The 23233-nt window shown below is 35.6% G+C and overlaps 1 protein-coding gene across 1 annotated transcript in view; it reads left to right on the top strand.

Annotated features, from left to right (window-relative positions):
- The window catches only part of LOC149775867 (somatomedin-B and thrombospondin type-1 domain-containing protein-like), a 90690-nt gene that overhangs the window by 25265 nt on the left and 42192 nt on the right, over window positions 1–23233 (top strand). The window contains exons 2-3 of the mRNA XM_089944061.1: window positions 5445–5651; window positions 21519–21642. Of these exons, the coding sequence (XP_089800187.1) occupies window positions 5445–5651; window positions 21519–21642 (331 nt within the window). The remainder of the gene's footprint in view (window positions 1–5444; window positions 5652–21518; window positions 21643–23233) is intronic.

Below are 23233 nucleotides of genomic sequence, written 5' to 3'. Positions count from 1 at the left end.
GAATTATATGCTATTGAACATATTTCTCACGAAAATATAGTGACATCTAATGATGTTATTGTTAAGCAGGTACAGTAACAATATTATCCACACACTTTTATAACGCATGGTAAGGGACCAAAAATACTGGGGGTGGCATTCATTTGAGATTAAAAAAATCCCACCACCCAAAGAGTTTTAAAAAATGCTGTTTCCCTGATTTGTGTGTGTGTGTGTGGGGGGGGGAGAAATCATCTGTCAATTTATGTTATCTGAGAAAGGATCATCTTTAGATAAAACAAAATTAAAAATTAGCTAGATTGCAGAGATAATGGTTGGACCCAGACATTGTACGAGAGTCAGACAATTGATAATCAGAGTTATGACAGCTTTTAGTACAAGTCAGGCACCATTATTTTGTCTGTTTAAAATAAAACTTTTAGTGTGAAATATATATTTTGTCTTCATTATACCATTTAGATGCTTATCTCTGTCACATTATATTGCTGAATATATCTGTAATGGGAGGGGAATTGTCACTGGTGGGTGTCCCGCCAAATTTGGTTTTCGTTATCTAGGGGTTGACTGCCCTCAATGTTATTGCCCGGTTCGAGTAAATATAAATATAATTGGTGAAACTTATAGGTGAAATAGATAGAGATCTGAGCAGGTATATAGAACAAACCAACACGAGTCCCCGTACATGAAAACAAACAATTTAATCAATCACATAAAAAATACTGTGAAAATTCATTACATCAGGAATATATTCTGCTTTTAGAAATTTAAACTTTCACCTAAATACAAAGAAAACGCAAATAGATTTAAATAAAATAGCTGTTCTGTTTACTGATAGATTTGGTTCATCATAGGATCGAGTGAACAATCGAAGTCAACGCCTTGTACGATTGCATAACCTGTTTGTCCTCAGTTGTTCTGCTGCCACTGTAGCTGTTCAGATGCTTGGATCTCAGGATGATACTTTCCACCATCCGTCTCAGGATACTCTCAGAATATGTTTCAGAAATTAATACGTCGCAGGATTGCGTCACAGGATTATGCGTCTCACTACACTTCTTTCTATACTTCTCAGTATACGTCTCAGAATAACATCACATCATACGTTCCAGAATAATGCGTCTCAAGATAATACGTCTCAGGATAATACGTCTCAGGAGCTATTTTCCCACTTTTAAATAAATATAAATAGAGACAACCTAAATTTCCCGTTATTTATGAAACAGTTAATTCTTCATTATTCTCCCACGTTAACAGATTTTACTATCAGTGTTAGACAGATGCTAAGGCTATCAATCGACTCCACATGTCCTACAATGACCCTAGTTAGTCAAATGGCTAATTCGTTATGCCTTGACCTTACACATTAATGCACCATACGTGAGGCCTGGGGTTCTGAGCCAGCCTCAATTTACACAGCGAATAAATAGGATACATCACATCAATCAATTACTAAATTATTTCAGTCAATACACACTTATTCTTAATCATACGTGGAATCTTCTAAATTCGGCGAAGTCACATGGATTCTTATAATCATGTTAACTAATGTAATGTATTAAATTCTTAGAACATAATTCTTATGTAAACAAGATGACAAATTCAAACAATTCGTCAAACTTGTCTAAAGAAGATTAATGTACGACTTCATATGCATAAACTCAACACAGTTATACTTCATAAAGCAAATTATTACACAAATGTAGAAAAAAGATTCATGCAACTACAAGTAAATAACCTCAGCAAAGCATTATATATGGCATCAACAAATTACATGGAATTGTCACACTACCTTTGCTTTCAACGTTCCTCCCTCTAATCGGCAAATTATTTCGTCGGTTCCTTTTGACAATAGTCCCCTTTGGACAACAGTTCTTTTTACGAGGAATTTCTTGCAAATCCCCTGGAGCCTACTCTGTTTTCCCACATAGAAAAGCTTAGACTGATTAGAATTTCTGATGTGGCAATTTTTAAACCTAGAAAATTTTGTATGGGAAACACGCCCCTTATTTAACGTAACCAATCAGAATCAAATATTTCTGCCGCCTTTTTCCAGAGGCGCCAAAGTCAGGGTCAGCTTGACCTGGTAGTTTGAGTAACAGAGTTTCTGCGATTTCTCAACTGTGACAGCTTTGCCATGAAAAATGAAGTTTTCCTTGTCCCTAATAGGCCGCCTGGCTGCTGTATAAACAAATGCTTAATTAGGAACAAAATTCTCCCTCTAAAGGACATTACTGTACACGGTAGTATGGCGATATGATACGCGCTTGTCTCCATAAATCTAATTAATGGTTCTCTGGTCTCAGCAAATGTGTTCTTGTTAGATCGCCATAAAATTTGCCCCTTCACAATATCCTCAAGATTTCTAAGGCTAAACGTGGTTCAGTCCAAAGGAGACAATCACCCTGATCTTTGGAAAGCTATTGTGGATTTCATATAGTATTTCAGCATGTAACGTTAAAATTATGGGAAACTGTAATGAGGATTATTAAAAGAAAATTTTATCTGCAGTTTGAAATAAGTCTGATCATGCTTTTGAATTGGACTGTTAGGGACCAGCCATTTTTAATGGGGGGGGGGCTAGAATTTATTTGAAGAAAGGAAAATATTTATGTTCTGATTTGTAGAATAAAAGAACTTCTTGAGGTGAAAGAAAGAAAATGATCATGCTTCAAAAGAGAAACTTAGCTCCCACCCCCAATATTAATGGCCAGCCCCATAAATGTTTCTTTTCTTGCTACTGAACTGGTGCAAGTGGATTTGTTCCAAACACTTTCCCAGCAACCAAACAGGTGACATGTTATTGATCTGTATTACAACTTAACAGAGTTGTTTTTCTTTTAAACAGATTCCAGATGACTGATAGTCATGGTAGAGGATCAGATGTCACTTTACAAGCAGTTTCTGTAATATTATTGGAGTGGGGGGATGATTTGTTGGAAATAGAAGAAAAATATGCTAGATTATTGCTACCTTAATATCTCCCATTACATGTTGTTGGACATTCTTCAAAACATGTTGCTTAAAAATGAATTCTCTTGTACTGTATAGATCAAAACTGCACTTGATATATTAATAGCATGTGGGCTGTGGTGAAATGGAATGGTAATTAAGTACCAATGGTCATATTGATACTATGTGTACTCTCTTTTAAGCCAAGCCAAAATGCAAACTGCACAGACCTAGATTTGCCAGCTCATTATGCAATAGCAGATCAGGGTTTATGTTGTTTGCCATTGCTCTTAACTTTTATTGTATATCTTGCACATTATAAATGAATCAGGCATAAGAGATCACCATCCATCATAAATTACCAAACCATAAATTGTCTTTATAATGCACTTGGACAAGAAGCCAACCATATGTATCATCATGATATGGGGACTTTAGGTCGCTTAGATGTGTTTTTAAGTTATTGCCTTGAGTTGTATTTTTGTATGTGGGTGAAAATTGGAATCAAAATTAGTTGTTAAAAAAGTGAAGAATTTCTGTATTGGGTACATCAGAACATAAATATATATCCATTTTTGGGAATATGACAGCCAACAAAAGGGACTGTTTATGAGACTGGTATTGCTGTCTAAAATGACAAGTTTATTTTCCATCTCATAAATTCTAAAGGATGGCATTTTACAGCTGTTTGATCATAGGTGGTAGATGAATCCAAAGAGACATAACCTGACAGGTTCTGTGTGTAACTAAGTAACAACTCATTATGAGGACCTACCTTGTTACACTGTCACAGTTGACTTTATGTGTCATGACCTATGAAACTATAGGGGAATCCACTGTCATATTTATGTTAAATTTATGACACTTCTGTGAGGTATAGGTTAATTTTCAACTGTTTCTATCAGGTTTGAAGTTCAAGACAAAGATAATAAAAATGGACTGTTGACCCAGTTTCCACTACTCAGATTTTCCCATTAGAAGTAAATTACCATTTGTTTTGGGGTCCACAATCTATGCAGAACATCTTCATTTTGTACTTAAAGTGCCCAGAGAAACAGTAAATACCTTGTGTGGTACCTTAGACTAAGTATGTAGGTATAGCACCACAACATTATATGTTCATCTACAAGGTTTTCTAAGGCTAAGAATTTTAGAAATGAGGGCACTGTTAAGGACTTCCAATATCATTTTGCAGATTTACTCAACCAGTAACATTAAGAATGTGTAAAGAACATTATTGAATGTAAAAGTGATTCTCTTCAAGATTTAAGCTGATGACCTCATAAAACTAAATGTCACCATTGTACCAAGGAAAGGAAATACTGTCTCCCACCCAACAAATTTAGGGAACATGGAACATTTTAGAGGGACCAAGGACAACTATTGTATATAATGGACTAAGTGCTGTAAAAATGATAATCTTGTTTCACTATTTTGCCTCTGTAACCTTGTGGTCTGCACTGTGCTTTCATATTTTCCAGCGACAATTAAGTTTTTTGAGTATCTGGATATGAGCTGTGCCAGGGAATTTTAAAGTCAGATCTTGCTGTCATTTAACATTAGTTTACTCTCAGTGTATACTAGCATTTATTATAATGTAATTACTTATGTTTTCTGAATTACTTTTATTTCCAAGATGACAAATTATTTTCTTGAAATGCCAGTTAATTGATAGTACAGTAATTGTTAATTGCTTGTAAACTTGTAACTGTTTCATTTCCATTCTTGTGTGGCTTAATTGGCTGTCAGTGTTTTTAATACTTTTGTTAGTCTTATTTTTCACTGCATTATCATGATCAAGTAAATTACTAACGAGGAAAGTTTTCAAAAAGAATACCTTGTTTCATCATCATTATCATCAGTCTCATGACCTAGTGTGGTCGTTGAGGCACTGTGCTGCTGAACATCTGACCAGTTCCCTCCTTGTTTAGGAACTGCATTGAAAAGCAATCACAAGTATCCGATATAATAACTTATAATGGAAGTCCAACTGCAGACATAGACCCTGATCTGCCATTGCTGGCAGTTCAGTCCATGCTGCTTGTTCTACAGATTACACCTAGCAATTTGCATAGACCCAGATATGCCAGCATGTTATGTGATGGTAGATCTGGGTCTGTGCTGTTTGCATTTTTACTACATACAAATGAGTATATATGGTAATATAAACTTGGATTAACATGCAATCCCATAAATGGTATATTGTGTACATCATGTCATTGTGACATTTTTTCAGAAAATAACAGTTCCTTGAATATTCAGTACAGATTTTTCTTGAAATCCATTCATCAGATTGCAAATCAAAAATGAAGTACTTGCCCAACATTGAAATTACTGTCACATATTTTGTTATTTTCTGTGTTTTCTTAGATGCAAGTTTTTAAGAAGCCTTAATTGTATTCTTTTTTCCTTGATTATGAATGTTACAGATGTTTTTCCCTTAAATGTAACAGGGCTTTCGAGGAAGCTTATCCAGGTTTTTTTTTCCATTTCAGGCATTGATTGCGTGCTAGATGATTGGGGCCCCTGGTCAGAGTGTAATAATCCATGTGGTCTTGGGCTTCAACACAGAAAGCGAGGGGTCTTGACCGAACCAAAATTTGGAGGCTCACATTGCTCCAAAAGAAAACAGAAAAGAGTTTGTGTAGGAAATCATGGATGTAAACAACTTAGTGTTGAATATCAGGGAGAAGAATTGCAAGGTAGGCTGAGATTCTTGTGTGATACTTGAACAGTGAACCAACCAAACACCACGCCCTGACAAAATTATCCTGCAATTCTCATGTAGATGCTTGCTAAATTGGTATTTGTTGTCATCTGTTGCATATTGTTGAGAATTGGCAGTGGGAGTTAGCATCTGCATTGGATTTTCTGCCTCAGAATAGTTTGTGTGATTAGGATTTTTAACGTAGCTTTAACAATTTTTCAGTCATATTGCTACAATGTCAGCATTGTGGTAGTTTATAGTGATGTCTAGCACTGGGGCATCATGCGGCAGACATGTGGTGTTAGTACCATTTTTATAAGTCTTTCATATAACTCACCTGGGGTTTGAACCCACAACCTCCCGCGTCCATGGTTGACACTGTAACCACTATGTCACCGGAGCAGTCCTGAAACAGCTTAAGTATTTTTTTGCCTATCAGATCATGATAAAATGGATTGTACCAATGTTCAAACATCTGCTTGAGAGGGGAAGGGAGGGGGTGGCTTTGTGTATGTGCTCCAAAATTTATGCTGGGAGGGAAAGCTTTACAATTTCAGAGATCTTTCTGGCAAAACTTGAAGTGAGGAAATGAAATGCAGCAGACTGCATATTATCTCAACACCAAAAACCTTATTGTTCCTTCACAAGGACTCCTCCCATCTCCCTTGAAAAAATAAAACTCCTAATAGATAAAAACCAAATATTTGGAGAACTGATATTCCAGAGAAATATCAGTATCCCATCTCCAGGCAAACATCATTTTATTATCATTATTTTTACAATACTAATCACCAATAATAATAGATACAGCATTGTAAAGAACTGTATGAGTGGCATTATGATGCCATATATATAGACTGCCTCATAAAGTACATGATACACACAATTCTAATACCACTTAATGAAATGGGATTAACGATGATGCAGTATGTTATAATGAAGGGCCTAATAGTGATACTGCTGCTACTGTAGGTTTAACACCATTCTTCAGTACACGATAGGCGATACATGTTGGCCAGTTTAACTGGTGGAGGAAGAACCTGTGAAAACTCTGGCAAGAACCACTGACCCACAGGAAGCTACTGGCAAGCTTTCTCACATACCCACATTGGCCAAGCCCAGACACTTGAACCCAAGTGGACAGAGGTGAGATGGCAATGATCAGTAAAAGTGGGCACTATAAACCACTTGGCCACCTGGGTCCCATTATAGTAAAGAAGTGCTGTATTCATCATTACAATCAAAATCAAATGAGTGATCTCTTTTGCAAGCCAGGATTTCTCATTTCGAATTTAACTGAAATGTTTAAATTAAACTGACAAACAAAACAAGAACAACACTGGAGGAGACTTCTTTTTCAGCATGAAGCCAAAAGCACACATGTATTATTTCTTGGCCTTAGCAATCATAAAGCATGGACTCTTGGTTCTTACTGAGAAGACAAATTTTGTTAACTGGAGCAGCAGAAGGTCCTGAAGGCAAGGGGCTCAAGGCAACCACCCTTATCACCTTGCCCTAAGGCCAGTCCTGAAGCAAATCCAGAGCCCAAAATTTCAAAACACCGGGAGATTTATTTTAAATCAAAGTTTAAAAATGTCATTTCAGGACCATAAACTAAACAGTGTAAACAAAAAGACTTCCCCTCACAAAAAAAGAGAACAGAATGGGATATGTTCTTGATAGTCTCACCTATATGCGTGGTTCGAGTGAGAAAGCCTGCCAGAAGCTTTCATGGGTCAGTGGGTATTGCTGTGGTTTTCCCTGGTTCTTTCTCCATGAGTTATACTGATCACCATGTATAGAATTGCATGCAGTGAAAAATGACATTAAACCCAAAACATGTACTGAAAAATGATTTAATGAGCCATTTCGTTATACATAGTCACATCAATAAGCCGATTCCAACTGCAACAGTGACAGTATTTATCGAATACATGTATAGCCATCCCTACACAAGCTGAGGAATGTAAGATGCCTGGATATGAATTTCATATCGACTGATGAAAGTGTCAAACATCATTTTGTTTACAGTTCCGTTTAGACTACTAGGGACCATTTTTTCCTTGGGAAACAGTAAAGCCATTAACATTCACACATCCTGGTGATTTCATTGTAAAAGTTGGTCAATATTAAATCTGAACATGATAATTACCAGTGATAAAGTCTAAAACTCTTTTAAGAATATCCAAGATAATGGTATTATCTATACAGCACACCTATTCCATCTAGCCCTTCAGCTAGGAATCATACGCACATGGACATCAACAGAAATTGTCAACTTCTTGCCTACATGCTGTACATAAATGCTTTTCAACTAGGTCACTAGAAAAGTGACTTGCTACATTTACTTGTTTTTATCGCAGGCAGGTTGTTTCATTCTATTAGCTGTAACCACTCATGTTGCTAGAAGAACAACTTTTTTGTCCATCCTTCCTCTATGCAGTTGTTCAACACAAAAATTACCCAGATATTACCAAGAAATGTTATAATTCTTTTAAATGTGTAAAATTGCAATTGTGCTTACTGATGTAATTTATCTCAAACTGATTCCATCAGTAACTATCATCATTATGAACTGGACATGATACAACATTACTAAAACTATTACAAACTGAACTCATAAATGAGCTGCATAATTGACTGACTGTTTACCCATCTCACTGACTGCCTGATCTACTATGACTTGGATCTTTCATGTTAACATTCAGAGACTAACAGATTACAGCTGAGACTATAATAAAAATATTCTATTGGTCTACTCCACTTACATGCTTCCTACCAGTAACTAAGAGTTAATTCCACATGGGTCCACTACCATCTGTACATCCTATATATAGGTATCTAGACCACATGGAGACTTGACTTAGTGTGGCCATACAATTTGAGTCCTCACTTCTCCACTCAAGGTCCTTCCTATTACAGACTGCCTACAGTTACCACTGGCCTGTAGGCTCTTTAGCTAATATGGCATGCATCTCATGCTGCTTTTATAGTATGGGAGATATCTGTACCTACTTGCCAAGACATGGAATAGAGACCAAAGTGCTTTGTTATGCCTTATCTAGAAACTGTAACAGCTGTAACATTTAACATATTCAAAATTATCATCTTTTTATTTTCTCCTCAAAACTTGTAAAAAATACTGATTGAATAATGTAACTTGTATTTTCTGAATTATTACAAAATTATGACTTTCCCAGATTTCCACTTCATCAAATGTATACATGTATTGTGAAATTTTATAAATAATTATAATTAGATGAAAAGAGTCATCTTCATTTGACATGTATAGTGCAGAATGGGCAAATTTAGTTACATTCACTTGGGTTTCACCCAAGTATTTTCCACCCATTCTCATTCTGTTTGGCCGCTCTGGTGGCCTAGTGGTTAGAGCGTCCACCTCTGATACGGGAGGTCGTGGGTTTGATCCCCAGCCGAGTTGTACCAAAGATTTACAAAAATGGTACTAACAGCTGCCTCGCTTGGCGCTCAGCATTAAGAGGTTAGTGTTAGGACTGGTTGGCCTGGTGTCAGGATAATGTGACTGGGTGGGACATCATGCTACATGTCTGCAGCATGATGCCCTAGTGCTAGACATCACTATAAACTGTCACACTGCAGACATCATAGCGATATGACTGAAAAATTGTTACGTTAAAAATCCAAATCACATCTGTTTCCAAACTGACTAGACAGCTCTGGTGGCCTAAGTGGTTAGAGCATCCACCTTGGATACAGAAAGTTGCATGTTTGAACCAAGGCCCGAGTCATACCAAAGACTTATAAAAATGGTAATAGCAGCTGCCTTGCTTGGTGCTCAGCATTAAAAGGTTAGTGTTGGGACTGGTTGGCCTGGTGTCAGGATAATGTGACTGGGTGGGACGTGATGCTACATGTCTGCAGCATGAAGTCCCAGTGCTAGACTCACTATGAACTGTCACACTGCAGACATTGTGGTGATATGACAGAAAAAGTCACACACACAATTCAGATGTTTAAGCATAGCAAACTTGAAATTAAATTGAACTCTGTGTACTTAATTGTCAGACTTCGTGCATGATCCCATATTGACAAATGTATGATTTTTATCATTCTTAGTTGATTTGGTTTTTGATGTTTAATGCCACAGCAACAAATGCATGATATTTAATGGTAGAGGCAATTTGGAGTCAAGTGACTTGCCCAAGGATGCATTATGGTATCCAACCTGGGCTGATCCAACAGTAGGATTTGAACCTTTGCCTGTTTGGTCACAAGCCCAGCATGTTGACTAGTAAGTCACAGTGGCTCCTCAACAGCATTACTGGTGTGGAAGGGAATATCGATGAAAGTAGAGGCAAACAAGATTTATATTTCTGTATATACAGTGCTTGTATGCTGATTGAAGAAAACCCTGAACCAAGACAGATGTAGGTGTTTAGTCATGCTTACTGAGAGTTACAAACTTCATAAGCAGATCCAATACAGATCAGTTCAAAGATACTGGAATGCCCTGCTTGAGTCTGCAGACATGGAACCGCACACTCCAGATTAACTATCTTAATAGTTAGTTTTTCCTAACATGCATCACATGGTATTGTGTGATGGATCCAGTGTTTACTGAGATCTGAAAACCTATTAGTGCCAGAAATAACTATATATACTCACTTATAAGTTACGTCAAACTGCAAATTATCCAAGATTCTGATGTGACTTGGAATAACCTGCCTGCAGATCAGAGTCTGTGTTGTTTTTGTTTGTTGTACTGTTTACACCTAACAAACTGCACAGACCCAGATCTACCAGTGCTTTATGCTTTATGACATCTTTAAAATGACTGACCACATACTATAAAAAAATCTCTGAAAATCAGAGCAGTTATTTTCCTTTTTTTAAAAGCAACCATGAAAAAGAGAAGATGCAGTGATAGCTTGTTAGTATCAACATAGACATCAGGAAACTGCAACAGATGGCAAGTGAAATAAGAATTTGACAATGCACTGAACACATAACATTTTAATATTCAAATTGTTCATTGGTTTCAGAACTGAAACAACATGTTTTTTTATGCTGAATTGCTGTTATGTAATTGCTGCTCTGGCACATTGTAACAGATATAGTCTTTTGAAAAAAACAACAACATTGGAACAATTAGTTACAGATGAATAGATTTCTTTGCTTAAATTACATGTTAAATTCATGTAAGAGTGATAGTAATTGTGGGTATGATATGATTCCCCCACCTGTTATGGTGCTTTGGTTGTCTTTATCCAGGAGATGGTTGACCATGGTGTTATTGCCCAGATCGAGGAAACATTAAAATAAAATATAAAATTAATGGATGTAATAACAGTGATGTGAGCAAAGAAATAGAAGAGAACAAGATGAGCCCCCATATGTAAAATATAACAATTTAATCAATTATATAACTAAATGAAATTGAACATGACATTTGAATGATTCTCTCTCTCTCTCTCTCTCTCTCTCTCTCTCTCCAACCTCATCGGGTCAACAAACATAACTTGGTTGTAGTTTGCACTCCTTGCCATTGTGTAGGACAGGTATGGACCTATTTTTTCCTTTTGTGCCCTTTCAAGACACACTCTTGCTATGCTGCTGAATCTCTCTCTGGTTCTGGTTCTCCAAAATTCTTTCAGACCCCCATCTCTTGGACAGTTTTTTTAATGAGAAAAATCAGTTCTTAATTTTCTCCACATCCCTTAGACTTCCCTTCTGGCAGAAAAACTTTGACAATTTAGCTCAGAACTAAATTCTTGATTACTACAGAAACTTAGATGGATCAATTTCACCAGAAAGATTGCTTTAAACCTTGACTTTAATCTGGGAAACACACCTCCTTGTTTAGCTTAGCCAATCAAGATAACTTCCTCTAACTGCTTCAGATTTAACACTCAAAGTCAGAATAATTCTCTCTAATCTGCCTTTATTAATAACTCTTCTGGAAAATATCATTTTATGACACCTATTTCAAATGGCCCAAGATTTCCCTAAATTTGTCTCTAGTTTGTCTCAGCTTTGTCAATTTCTGCTACATGACCTTAACATCATTCTCTACTGTCTCAATGTTATCCAGATGGACTCTAATTAAATTTCACTTATGGCCCCAAACACCACCAAAAGAGAGGTTAACCATTGCAAGCTACCAATTATTTTGAACCCATACATTAATCTGAGTAGTTACGTGTCACCCTGACCATGACAAAATTTGCTGTGAGAGCAACTGCAAAGTTTGTGAACCTTTACAGTCGTGCAGCAATACATGAATAGGATGTAGTGAATATGGTATTGTTATATGAGTTCAGCCTTACTATAAGTAGTCTGTTATTAGATTTATAGTGTTTATTAGATATACAGTGCATTGTCTCTCCCCTTTTAAAAAGTTGAAAATCTGCCCATTATGAAAATGCCAATGTGGAATTTGCCCTCTGTATGAAAATCACTGCAAAATACATTATGGTCCTTTTATATCTTTTCTCTCATTAGACATTTTGGAGGAGAAAAAAAACAGACCAGCCACTTGACATTACTTAAAACCATGTTTGAGGACTCTAACTCCACAATTCAGCCATGTTTGCTTTGTGCCTGAAGTGGACTCTTTGGCAACTCTTTTTACTCATTTTTGGTGAGTGAGTGTCCATAGAAACCACTTCCACCTAAACTGAAATCATTCTTCTCAGATAACATTATCAGAATAGCAACTTGGTGAATAACCAACATAACTACATAATGGACACTTGAAAACTCCTTGCTTGAGCTTTAATTTCAAGAATAACATTCAAATGTGGTGTTTAAATAGTGACATTTGATCATATGAGTAAATCAAATAAATGTTTCCAGACCAAATAAGAGAATATCATTATACAGGATTCTCTCTTATAGGTGATGTTGTTATAGCACAGTTCCTGTTCTAAGATATACATTATAACAGTTTCTGTTCCAAGAAATACATTATAACAAAGTTCCTGTTCAAAGACATACATTATAATGCAGATCCCGTTCCAAGGAATACATTATAACATGGTTTCAATTCCAAGGAATACATTATAACACAGTTCCTGTTCTAAGAAAAACATTGTAACACAGTTCCTGTTCATGGATCTCATATTTTTACTTGCTAGTAAATCAGTTATATGATGTAATTCTTTAATAGCCAGTTTAATTAAATGATGGTATACACAGTACTTCATGGCTTTCATTGATGGCATTATACTGAGGGTTTGCTGTCCAAGAGTAAAGATATTTTATCAAAGATGTCACAGTACCTGAAGGTTATTAGGAATGGGCATAACACTGATTAAAATCAGATCTCAACTGTCCTACGTGAAGATCTGCTAGTGATCACATACGAGTCATGTTTTGGTGATCTTGGAATTGCAGCTTTCAAAAATATGAAATTGAATCAAATTGTTCAGAACACATTGATGCTCTTCAGCCACACTGTTCAGTCTCCCAATTGCAAATATACAAGACTTTTTCTGATTACATAAATTAGCAATTATGGTAATAATATAGGTCACCAGAACATGACCCCGAAATGGTCACTGTCAGATTTCATATAGGACAGTGGAGATATAATTTTAATCAGATTGATGAGCATGATTTATTTAGAAAGCATTGGCTAGTTACATTGCTGGCTGTCAGACTTTATTTAGACAGCATTGACTAGGTACACTGCTGTGGATATAAATGTTATTTCCTTAGGACAGAATGGTATGTGGGTATAACTTTTTTTTTATAAATGTTATAAATTCTTGGAAATGGCTTTAAACTAGAAATGTGTTTGAGGAATATGGATATGCTGCCTCTGTGCCTAAAATGACCTAAATGAAAACTAACCACAGTGTTTCACCATATGCAATGATGTGGCCTCTAAACGGGGCATATGCTAAGATATCCATCTAAATTTTTATCACATTACACAGTGTTGTACACTGAGTATGGGGCTGCAGGTTTCCCACAATTTTTTTTCCCATGTACCCCAAATCTTAACCCATTGCACCCTCCATGGGGCACATCTTTGTCGGGAAAAAAATGCAAATTATCCCACAGGGTTTCATTAGCTGATGCCTACCCATATCACTCTTGGTGCTAGCTAAGTCCAAAGTTGCAGAAGTGTCAAAACTGTAAAATGACTGAATATCAGTTTTGAAGCAATGTATCTAGCAATGAAAATATTCAGTCAGTGGCGGTCAGCCAAGTTGCAATGTAAAGTGTTTGACATTGTTAGTGTAACATATTTAAAGTCACCCTTATGGCAAAGAAGATCCAATTCATTTTGAGATTGACAAAAGAGACTACATTTATGCAGAAACACTATTTGTTATGTAATTAATAATATCGTAGTTTGGAAAGAAATATGTGTACACACACACATACATACATACATACATACATACAAACATACATACATACATACATACATACATACATACATACATACATACACAGTACCAGTAGCAAGTTAATTTACCCAAGACCTAATTGCCTTCATTTGTATCAGTGAAACATTCTGTAGACACATAAATCAGAAATAAACAGATGTTCTGGAGTGCCCTGCGTAGTACCATATGTACTTGCTTTTAAGTCGAGTCCAGTTGCAGACCGTACAGACCCAGATCTGCCATCACATAATACACTGGTAGAGTCGGGTCTATCCTGTTTGTATGTTTGTAAAGATTAATCAGTAGAACAAACAATATGGTCCCTGATCTTCCAGCACATTATGCGAAGGCAAATCAGGGTCTGTTGTTTGCAACATGACTTGTAAGCCAGTATATGTAGTACACAAATAACAGAACTGATTATTATTGCCTGATTTATGGTGTCAGTCACCTGTTTTTAGGTTAACTTGTTCCTGCAACCATCAACTCAAGTACATATAATCACCCTCTTGGACAAGAAAATTGGTTCCTGATCTCTTTGTTCATGTGAATGACCTGAAATTATCACTTACCCATTTTGCTGATCAGTTTCACTTGTTCTGTTTGAAGGAAACCAGAAGTATCCACGATTTATTTATTTAGGATACCAAAAGAAACATATTTAGTTATAAACACCTTTGTATATCTAGAAAAATTGTCAGCTTGACTATGTTTGAACAAAAAAACAATCATCCAGTTTTTTTAAAATCTGAGTAAATATAAATGCAGCTATTCTTGTAATTATGTCTGGAATTTAGGTCACCATGACCAAGTGAACATTCAGTTCATTACTGTATCCTGCTGTCCGTAAATAATTTAGATCATAGTTTAGTTTTAAAATTTCTCAGGACATACTGTACCAAAACCATGTTCTATCTCCACTAGAAAGTATGTGGCTCACATAGCAACATATTGGTAAACATTTTCAGTTTCTTCTCCAAAATGATAGGATTATTTCTTCATATATGCTCCATCAAAGTCATGTCCAAGGTGACTTCCCTTGCAGTGGCTTACATTGAAACTGGATAGAAAACCTGTTTTCAACTTTTTTATCTTGAATGCCCAAGCCATTTTTGGTCAGATGGTAGGAATGTCTGTTAGGACATTCTGTCTCAGATTTTGACCCAGTTGTCCCCCTAGCAACAGTGTGGCTTCCTTAGCAACCAGATGGAAAACTTGTTTTCGACTTTTCCAGATTAGTAGGAATTCTTCTTCTGACATGCTCTTTAAAAGTTGTGTTCAGAGTGTTTCCTGGTAGTTGTGTGCCTTCCTTAGCTACCAGATGGAAAACTAATTTTGACTTTTCAAGAAAGGTTGAACCAATTTTGGATACAGTTGGCTTCCATAGCAGCTGGGTGGAAAACTAATATTTACCTCCCATCATATCAGAACTGCCTTACCTGTGAGACCAAAGGAGTTAGGCAGAGCCCTAACATGGTTCCTATTCACATTCCTAAAACTGCTCCAGTGGCCTAGTGGTTAGAGTGTCCATCTCAGGTGCGGGAGGTTGTGGGTTCGATCCCCAGCCAAGTCATACCAAAGACTTACAAAAATGGTACTGACAGCTGCCTCACTTGGCGCTCAGCATTAAGAAGTTAATGTTAGTACTGGTTGGCCTGGTGTCAGGATAATGTGACTGGGTGGGACATCATTGTACGTGTCTGCGGCATGATGCCCCAGTGCTAGACATCACTATAAACTGCCACACTGCAGACATCGTAGCGATATGACTGAAAAATTGTTAAAGCTGCATTAAAAATCCAAATCACATACACAGACACACACACACTCACATATTCCTAAAAAAAATGATGCCATTTTATCATCTAGTCCAGCTGAAATCTGAGTAACAGTACAGTTTCACCACCAATTTCTACTGAGTTGAAAATTATCCTGACATGGGTGTCTTTCAGCTCAATGTACCAACATCATTACAGTACTACATTTGCCTTTGAACCTAAATATGTGAGGTGAGTGATATTAGGCTGACTTTGGTCTCTTGCTTTAAGTTTTTAGTTGCAGTTTCATTTATTTTCAGTGAATAGATTTCACATTGATCATATGCAGCGGTTATTTGTTATTACATCTAGTCGATCTAGAAGGTCCTTTAGAGAGGTATATTTTTTAGCTTACTTTAGCCTTTTGTTTATATTCAATATAAAAAAGAAATTCCTGACTAGCCCCAAAGAGATTTTTGAGATTTTTAGCCACTTTTGTGGGCCTGTTTGTTGAGTCATAATGGTTGAATCTCCATGTTGGTACAATGAGGTATTACATGTATATTTGTTCAGTGAATCTGTTTATCAGGGACTTTGAAAAGGTTTCATTAATCTATGCTAGGTTTAATGGCAGCTGAATAATTACAAGGAGTGCCTCCATCTTCTTTCAGTTCGATAAATAATGAGTAAAGAGCATGCATATTTGAACATTAAACATGTTGTTTTGTTTCTCTTGTCAGCAATTTAGCATATAGGCAGCTGCAAAGATTTGTATCTTTTGGCAATTTTTTTAAACTGTAAATAATGAATTATACATCGACTCTAAATCCAAACAAATCCAAAAAACATAGACATCTGTCTTAAATGATAGGAATGGTTCATCATAGAATCAAGGGAACAATCGAAGTCATTGCCTTGTACAGCTTCATAACCTGCTTATTTCAAGTCCACTCCAACCTCAGTGTGGCTGTTCTTCTCAGTCCTTTATCATTTTTCCTTCTCCAACCTCCCTACTGTCTCACTTCTTTTTGGCCCTCAAACTTCATGTCGGTAGGTGTATACGTAAGTACATAGATATGTAGATGCTTGGACTGGTAGGTATGTGGATACATCATTGGAGCTATTCCCATTTTAAAAAAAACAGAGAAGAAACCAAAATCTTCTGTCAGATATCCCACTGGGAATAGATCATTACTTCCCTCTTGTTATGTCAGATATCGTCCTATCGGAATTCAGACAGATACCATAGGCTATCTGGTTAAGCCAAACATGGCAGACCATAAACAATCCTAGTTCATAAGATTAATTTACTTCCTAATGGTTATTTAATAGCTGACTTGCATTAACATCACACGAGACACAACAGTTCCGTTCTCGTCTCAGTTGCACAAATGAATGAATATAATTCATTACAAGGCTTAAGTACATTATTTTCATTGAATACACACATTCAAGTCTTTAGCATACATGAAATCATCTGAGATTGGTGAATTCAAACGGATTCTTGTAACTCATATCAACTAAAGTCATGCATGAAATTCTTAGATTCCTATAACAAACAAGATGTCAAATTCAAACAATTTTTCAAATTGATATAAAGAAGATCATTGTATGAATTCAGATAGATGAACTCAGTTATACGCATATCAAGAATATTGATCTACAAATTTAAACAAATAAATTCATGCAAATATAAGCAAATAAAATTCAAGCAAATCATTATATTGGTATCAATGAGTTACATGAGATTGATGCAAATACCTTGTGCTTTCAAGCTTTATTCACTTCTACCACCTGAATTGTGCCTGTTGACTTTCCAGACATCTGGTCCCTTTGACAAATGTTTTATGAGAGAATTTTTTCCATTATGTTTTACCTCTTGCAGAAAAAAGTAGACTGACTAAATTTTTGGCAATGGGGGCATATAAAACCCAAGAAATTTTGTATGGGAACCATGCCTGTTATTTAGCATAACCAATCAGGATTAAATATATCTACTGCCTTTTATAACTAGGTGCCAAAACTGCGGTCAGCCTGACCTCAAGATTTCCAAATAACTGAGTCTGGTCAATTTCAAATCTGACATTTTCAATACAAAGTTAACTCTTCCTTCCAGTTTCTCTGATGGTTATTCCAGCAATAGCATCTGAAGCAGATATAATTTTTATTGTTGTGTTCATTATTCATATTGGTTTTATTTAATCAAATTATTTTTCACTAGTACTCATAAATAATATTCTTGGACAGAGACATTAACTGGGAATTGTAGTGAATTCAGACAAGGACATCTTAGATTATATTGTTGTTGTTGTTGTTGTTGTTGTTGTAGGATTTAACGCCATTTTTCAGCACAAGATAGGCTATACATGGCGGCCAGTATAACTGGTGGAGGAAGAACCCTGGAAAACCCAGGAAAGAACCACCGACCCACGAAAAGCTACCGGCAGGCTTTCCCACGTACCAACGTTAGCCGAGCCTTGGACTCGAACACACGCAGACAGAGGTGAGATGGCAGTGATCCGTAACGGAGAGCTCTTTAGACCACTCGGCCACTCGGGGCCCCCAGATTATATTGTAATTCTTCAAAAGACTTGTCACAGTACCACATCACAGGCCACTACAGGCACATCAACACCTTCAGTGCAGAAATCATTTCGAACACCACTGGAATTTAACTAGAACTTTATTCATTAGGACTGGTGATAAAACTTTTTGGACTATTTGGGATTTCATTTTCATTACTCTAAGTGTTTTTTTTTTTTGTTGTGTTTTCTCTTTGTATTCTAGGGAAATAAATTATTTGTTGAATTTTACAAAACTTGTTTGTTTTCACTCTTTTCTATTACTTTGTTTATGACCATAGAAGGATTTGTGACGATTGTTTGCAATATGCCTTGAAAATAATAAGAGTAAGCAGTAGGGCCTACTTGGAAAGCTGTTTACATTTCCTGTCATGACACATTAAAATTGGTAGGCCATTTTCTGTACCTTTTTTATTTGGGAAATTATAAAGGGAAAAGAATAGCCTTTTATCTGTTTTCATCACAATTTGTGACTAAACTGAATAAAATGCATCATTTTTAGTACAAGTGATTGTGCAATGAGTGCACTTCTTGGGGCTGGTCAGAATAGATCAAAAATGATGTTTCTCACAACAGCAAGATTTACCTTAATGTTTTGGTTAATGTTTGTTTATTTGCCTATATTTCCTAAACCTGCTGATGGATTTTCTTCATACTTTTATGGTGAGTGGTTATGAAATTATTTAAGACAGTTCATTCTGAGACGCATGCTTGTGCATATGTGATTTGGGTTCAAGGTCATAATCATAGAAAATATGTGGAAAGTTTGAATTACATTTTGTAATTCCCTTATATTTTATAAACTTGATAAATTTTGTTCATACATTGAATGAATCATTATCAAGCATAGACACTTAGTTCAGTGACATGATCATTCTCCCCATTTGACATTGGGCTCAATGTCATTCATTTTATATTGGCAATGGCTTTTTGCACAGTAACTTTTGTTTCAGACTGTATTCATTGATGGCTTATCAATAAGGTTAAAAAAAGAAATTTTTAGATTTGGATCTAAAGGTTAAAGGTCATGGCTACTCTAATACGATAAAGAATTCTGCACAACAATTTTACTTTAAGTCTGCATTCCTTGAGTGAAGGTCAAAGTCACCGAAACCCTTTGGTCTATAAAAACAAACTCAATAGTGCCTGCATAAAAGACTGTTTACTGTAATTTTTTCTCATAAAACTCCACTTATAATCGACATGAAATTTGGTAGGTATGTGTGTCTTTGGTTTTATATGCTTACTACACAACTTCTTGGTGAGACATTTGGTGGCATTTTGCATGGTGATTTGTATATAGTCCCAAACATTGATGAAAATGAAGGACATAATCGTGTTTTGCATGAAAACAATGAAACAGTCTTTTGTGGACAATAATTTCTGTATCGAAAGTATGGATTTTTATTTTTTAATTGAAGTGGTGGCCTTATCTTCAACTGAGAAGTTGATATGGCTTCAAAAGCATTGCTTTTCTCTCATTGGATATATATATATATATATATAATGATGATGAATCTTCACTGTTCCGTTTTATTGCACCTTAGGAATGAAATTCAAAATATGATTAAATAAAAGAATGTTATCAAACTGTGTGTATTTAACTATGCTGTTGAGTTTAATTTTAAGAATTCACTGTTGTTGTTTTTTTATTCAGTGATATATGAATGTATGTGTGGTGAACTTTAATATACATCTCACTCAGTCTCTTATTATATTTGTTTTCAATTGATTTCAGCTCAGTTTTACATTATTTTTTTTATTGTGGGAAATCAAATTATAGTATTTTTGTGATAACATCTTTTTAATAATTAAAATCTCAATCTATTTCTTTGGTCATTAGGTTTCATTCACCAATTACACCGGCTTGTCTTTATCAATACAAACAAGAGTGTCTTCATTTTGTCTTGCACATTTTATTTTACCCATGATGCTTTGTAAATTTCTGACAAGTTCCATTCCTTTCCACTGCAATCAATGACAGATTAAATGCCAGATATCATGACATTTATGGATCCAGAGATATTTGTATTCTTTCCAGTTGTATCATCAATTTGTTTGCCAGGTTGTACTCAAATGTCTATAATGATGCTTGTGTTTACAAAATGAGCACCTGCCAAATTTAATTTGGTAAAACCTGATGGCTGTAGAGATAGATATACCAGAGTTAAGTTACACTATACTGGTATTTTGTTGAATACTGCTAAGCAGGCTGTTTTTATTCTTTTGGTGTTTTATTATATTTGTCTTCAACTGATAGTCATTGTGATATTCTTGATTTTCTTGAATAAATAATTTCATAAGCTCAGAAACTTGACATAATCGTTCTTCATGTTTCATCAAAAAAGAATTTGATCCTGAAATAAAAGTTCTTTTTATCCTACAAGGTCGTGATCTAAGAGTGGAAAATAAAATTTGAAAAGCACATATCACTTTCTGGTACACTAAAAGTCTGTTTTGTCCTGTAACTTAATTATTTATTGGTATCGTTTATGTCAAGGTTAAAGGCATTTAAATTTGCATTTCAGCTTATTTTAATTGATGTAAATCACAAATTAAGAAGAAGTATATTGCAAATGTCAGTGGCTATGTGCAGGTCATAGTTACATAAGAATTAAGGGCACATGGGCAGTATTTACATCAGGGTATAATATATTTTATTAGATATATTTTATTAGATAAATGACATTAATGAAACATCATTTAGTCACCTGATTTAAATGCTGTCCATATATTTTAATTTCAAGTAAATATTCCATACTGGATTTCATTTAAGTTTATGCAGCCAATTTGAGCAAATATTACACTCTCTCACTGTAAGGCCCTTGATGTAGTTCCCATTATAAAAGATATGGTTATGGGTCCAATTTCATTATATGGTAATAAAATTGTTATATATATATATATATATATATATATATATATATATATATATATATATATATATATACACACACACACACACACATACATACATACATACATACATACATACATACACACCTTGCATAACTATAAGGCAGTCTCACTATATATGGGAAATTGCTTTGTCTATTGGCCTGTGACTATTTTTTTATTAAGAAAAGGAAATTTATTTGATAATTTTAATACTGAATTGCATATTTTTAAATATCTGTTTCAGAAATTGGTCGTATTATTCCTGTAAAATATTCTGTGTACAGAACAAGCTCAGAATACAGTCCCCTGTTTGATATCCGCAAGAATCTGTTTGCCAGACAAGGAAATGAAATTCTTAAAAGACCAGCGTAAGTATATAAATTTTACCTTGTTGGTCATAATGGCTAAGAGTCACATTTCTGGTTAGGAATGTGATTCATTTTGGTTTCAGGATTCACCTTCTGAAAACGTGATTTTCTTGCATGCAGAAAAAGTTTACAAAAATAGACAAAACAATCATTCATACACACTCATTGAATTTTCAATCATTCCCACTATTCTGTTGTTCAGTACACAAAGGAGTTAGCAGTTGTAGGCCCCAAATACCAGATCATTCTGGCTTTCCCAATACTTTGGCTTTTCGCTTTACTTGTACCTTTTCATCATTTCAAGTTTACATTAAAATAACATGCATGGTTGCTTTTTCCATTTTGGCTCAAAGACCAGCGTCGCTTTCCCAATAAAAAGTCTTCAGCTACTGTTTTTGTATGGACTGAGCAAGAATCAGCAAGGTTTTCGGTACCATACAAAGCCACAAAGTAGGTACATCCAATTATGACTGGTAGTTCAGAAAATTTTAAGGACAATTTGCCTTTGCAGGTGATGAGAATTACTAGAAAACATATAGAGCACTTTAGAGATGGAATGCTTTAAATGAGGTCAAGGGAATTTCTTGCATAAAGTTGGAAACAATAGTATACCAAATGGCTGCTCTTCCAGTACATCCATAGCAGTTTGCAAACATTTTCAATTGAGAGTCATCAATAAAATTGTTAGCATTAAAATATGATCATTCTTTATACCCTTGGCAACAATGCTGGGAGGGGATGTAGCATTTTGCTTGCTCATTTATGTGTTCCTACATTTGTTTGTTTGTTCCTTTGTCACCTACATATTTTGTTATTCCCTCAATATCTCAAACCCAATTTCACGTACACTTAAGAAAATTGGTATGTGTATGCATTTTTGGAAGAGTGAATGCTATATGAAAACTAGGTCACTGAACTAATTTGTATGTTTGAGTGGTGTTTTTTTCCAGCTGTTCATTATCTTAATATCTTGGACCCTGTTACACTTATGATCATAAAAATGTTATGTAGATACATCTGGATGAAGAAATTCAACCATACCAAAACTAGGTCACAGAGACCTAATTTGCATGCCTGAGTGATGTTTGTATTTTCAGCTCATCATTCATTACACTTTCACTATCTTGGTTTCCCTTTGGGCTAAGGGGATGTACAATAGGCTTAATGCACCCTCCTTTGTCAGAAGTCTAATGAAGATAGGAGCTGCTGTGATGCAGTGGTTAGCATGCTGAACACATGACCGAGTAGGTGTGTGTTTGAATCCCACTATCCAATCAGGCCTTATCAGCTACCATGGTGTGTTCTTGGGCAAGGTAATGTATTGCTCCAGTTGTGTCAGCACTACTTCTGTTGCTACGCCATAAAGCAACAAATCAAATGAAACCAATGAATATTTCACCTGCACTCATGAAAATGGTTTGCTTCTGGACAAAAATACCACAAACATGTCAAAATTTGGCAAGTTTGACCTTATTTGCATGCTTGAGTGATGTTTGTATTTGTACAACTGTTGATTTCACCACATTATTTTGGACCCTATCTTGCCTTCAATCATGACAAAGAACTCAACCATACCAAAATTAGCCTGTCC

Source organism: Sinohyriopsis cumingii, chromosome 19, assembly GCF_028554795.1.
Source record: "Sinohyriopsis cumingii isolate HCF-2022 chromosome 19, ASM2855479v2, whole genome shotgun sequence".
Classification (NCBI taxonomy): Eukaryota; Metazoa; Mollusca; class Bivalvia; order Unionida; family Unionidae; genus Sinohyriopsis; species Sinohyriopsis cumingii.
This window is presented reverse-complemented; position numbering and strand designations above follow the sequence as displayed.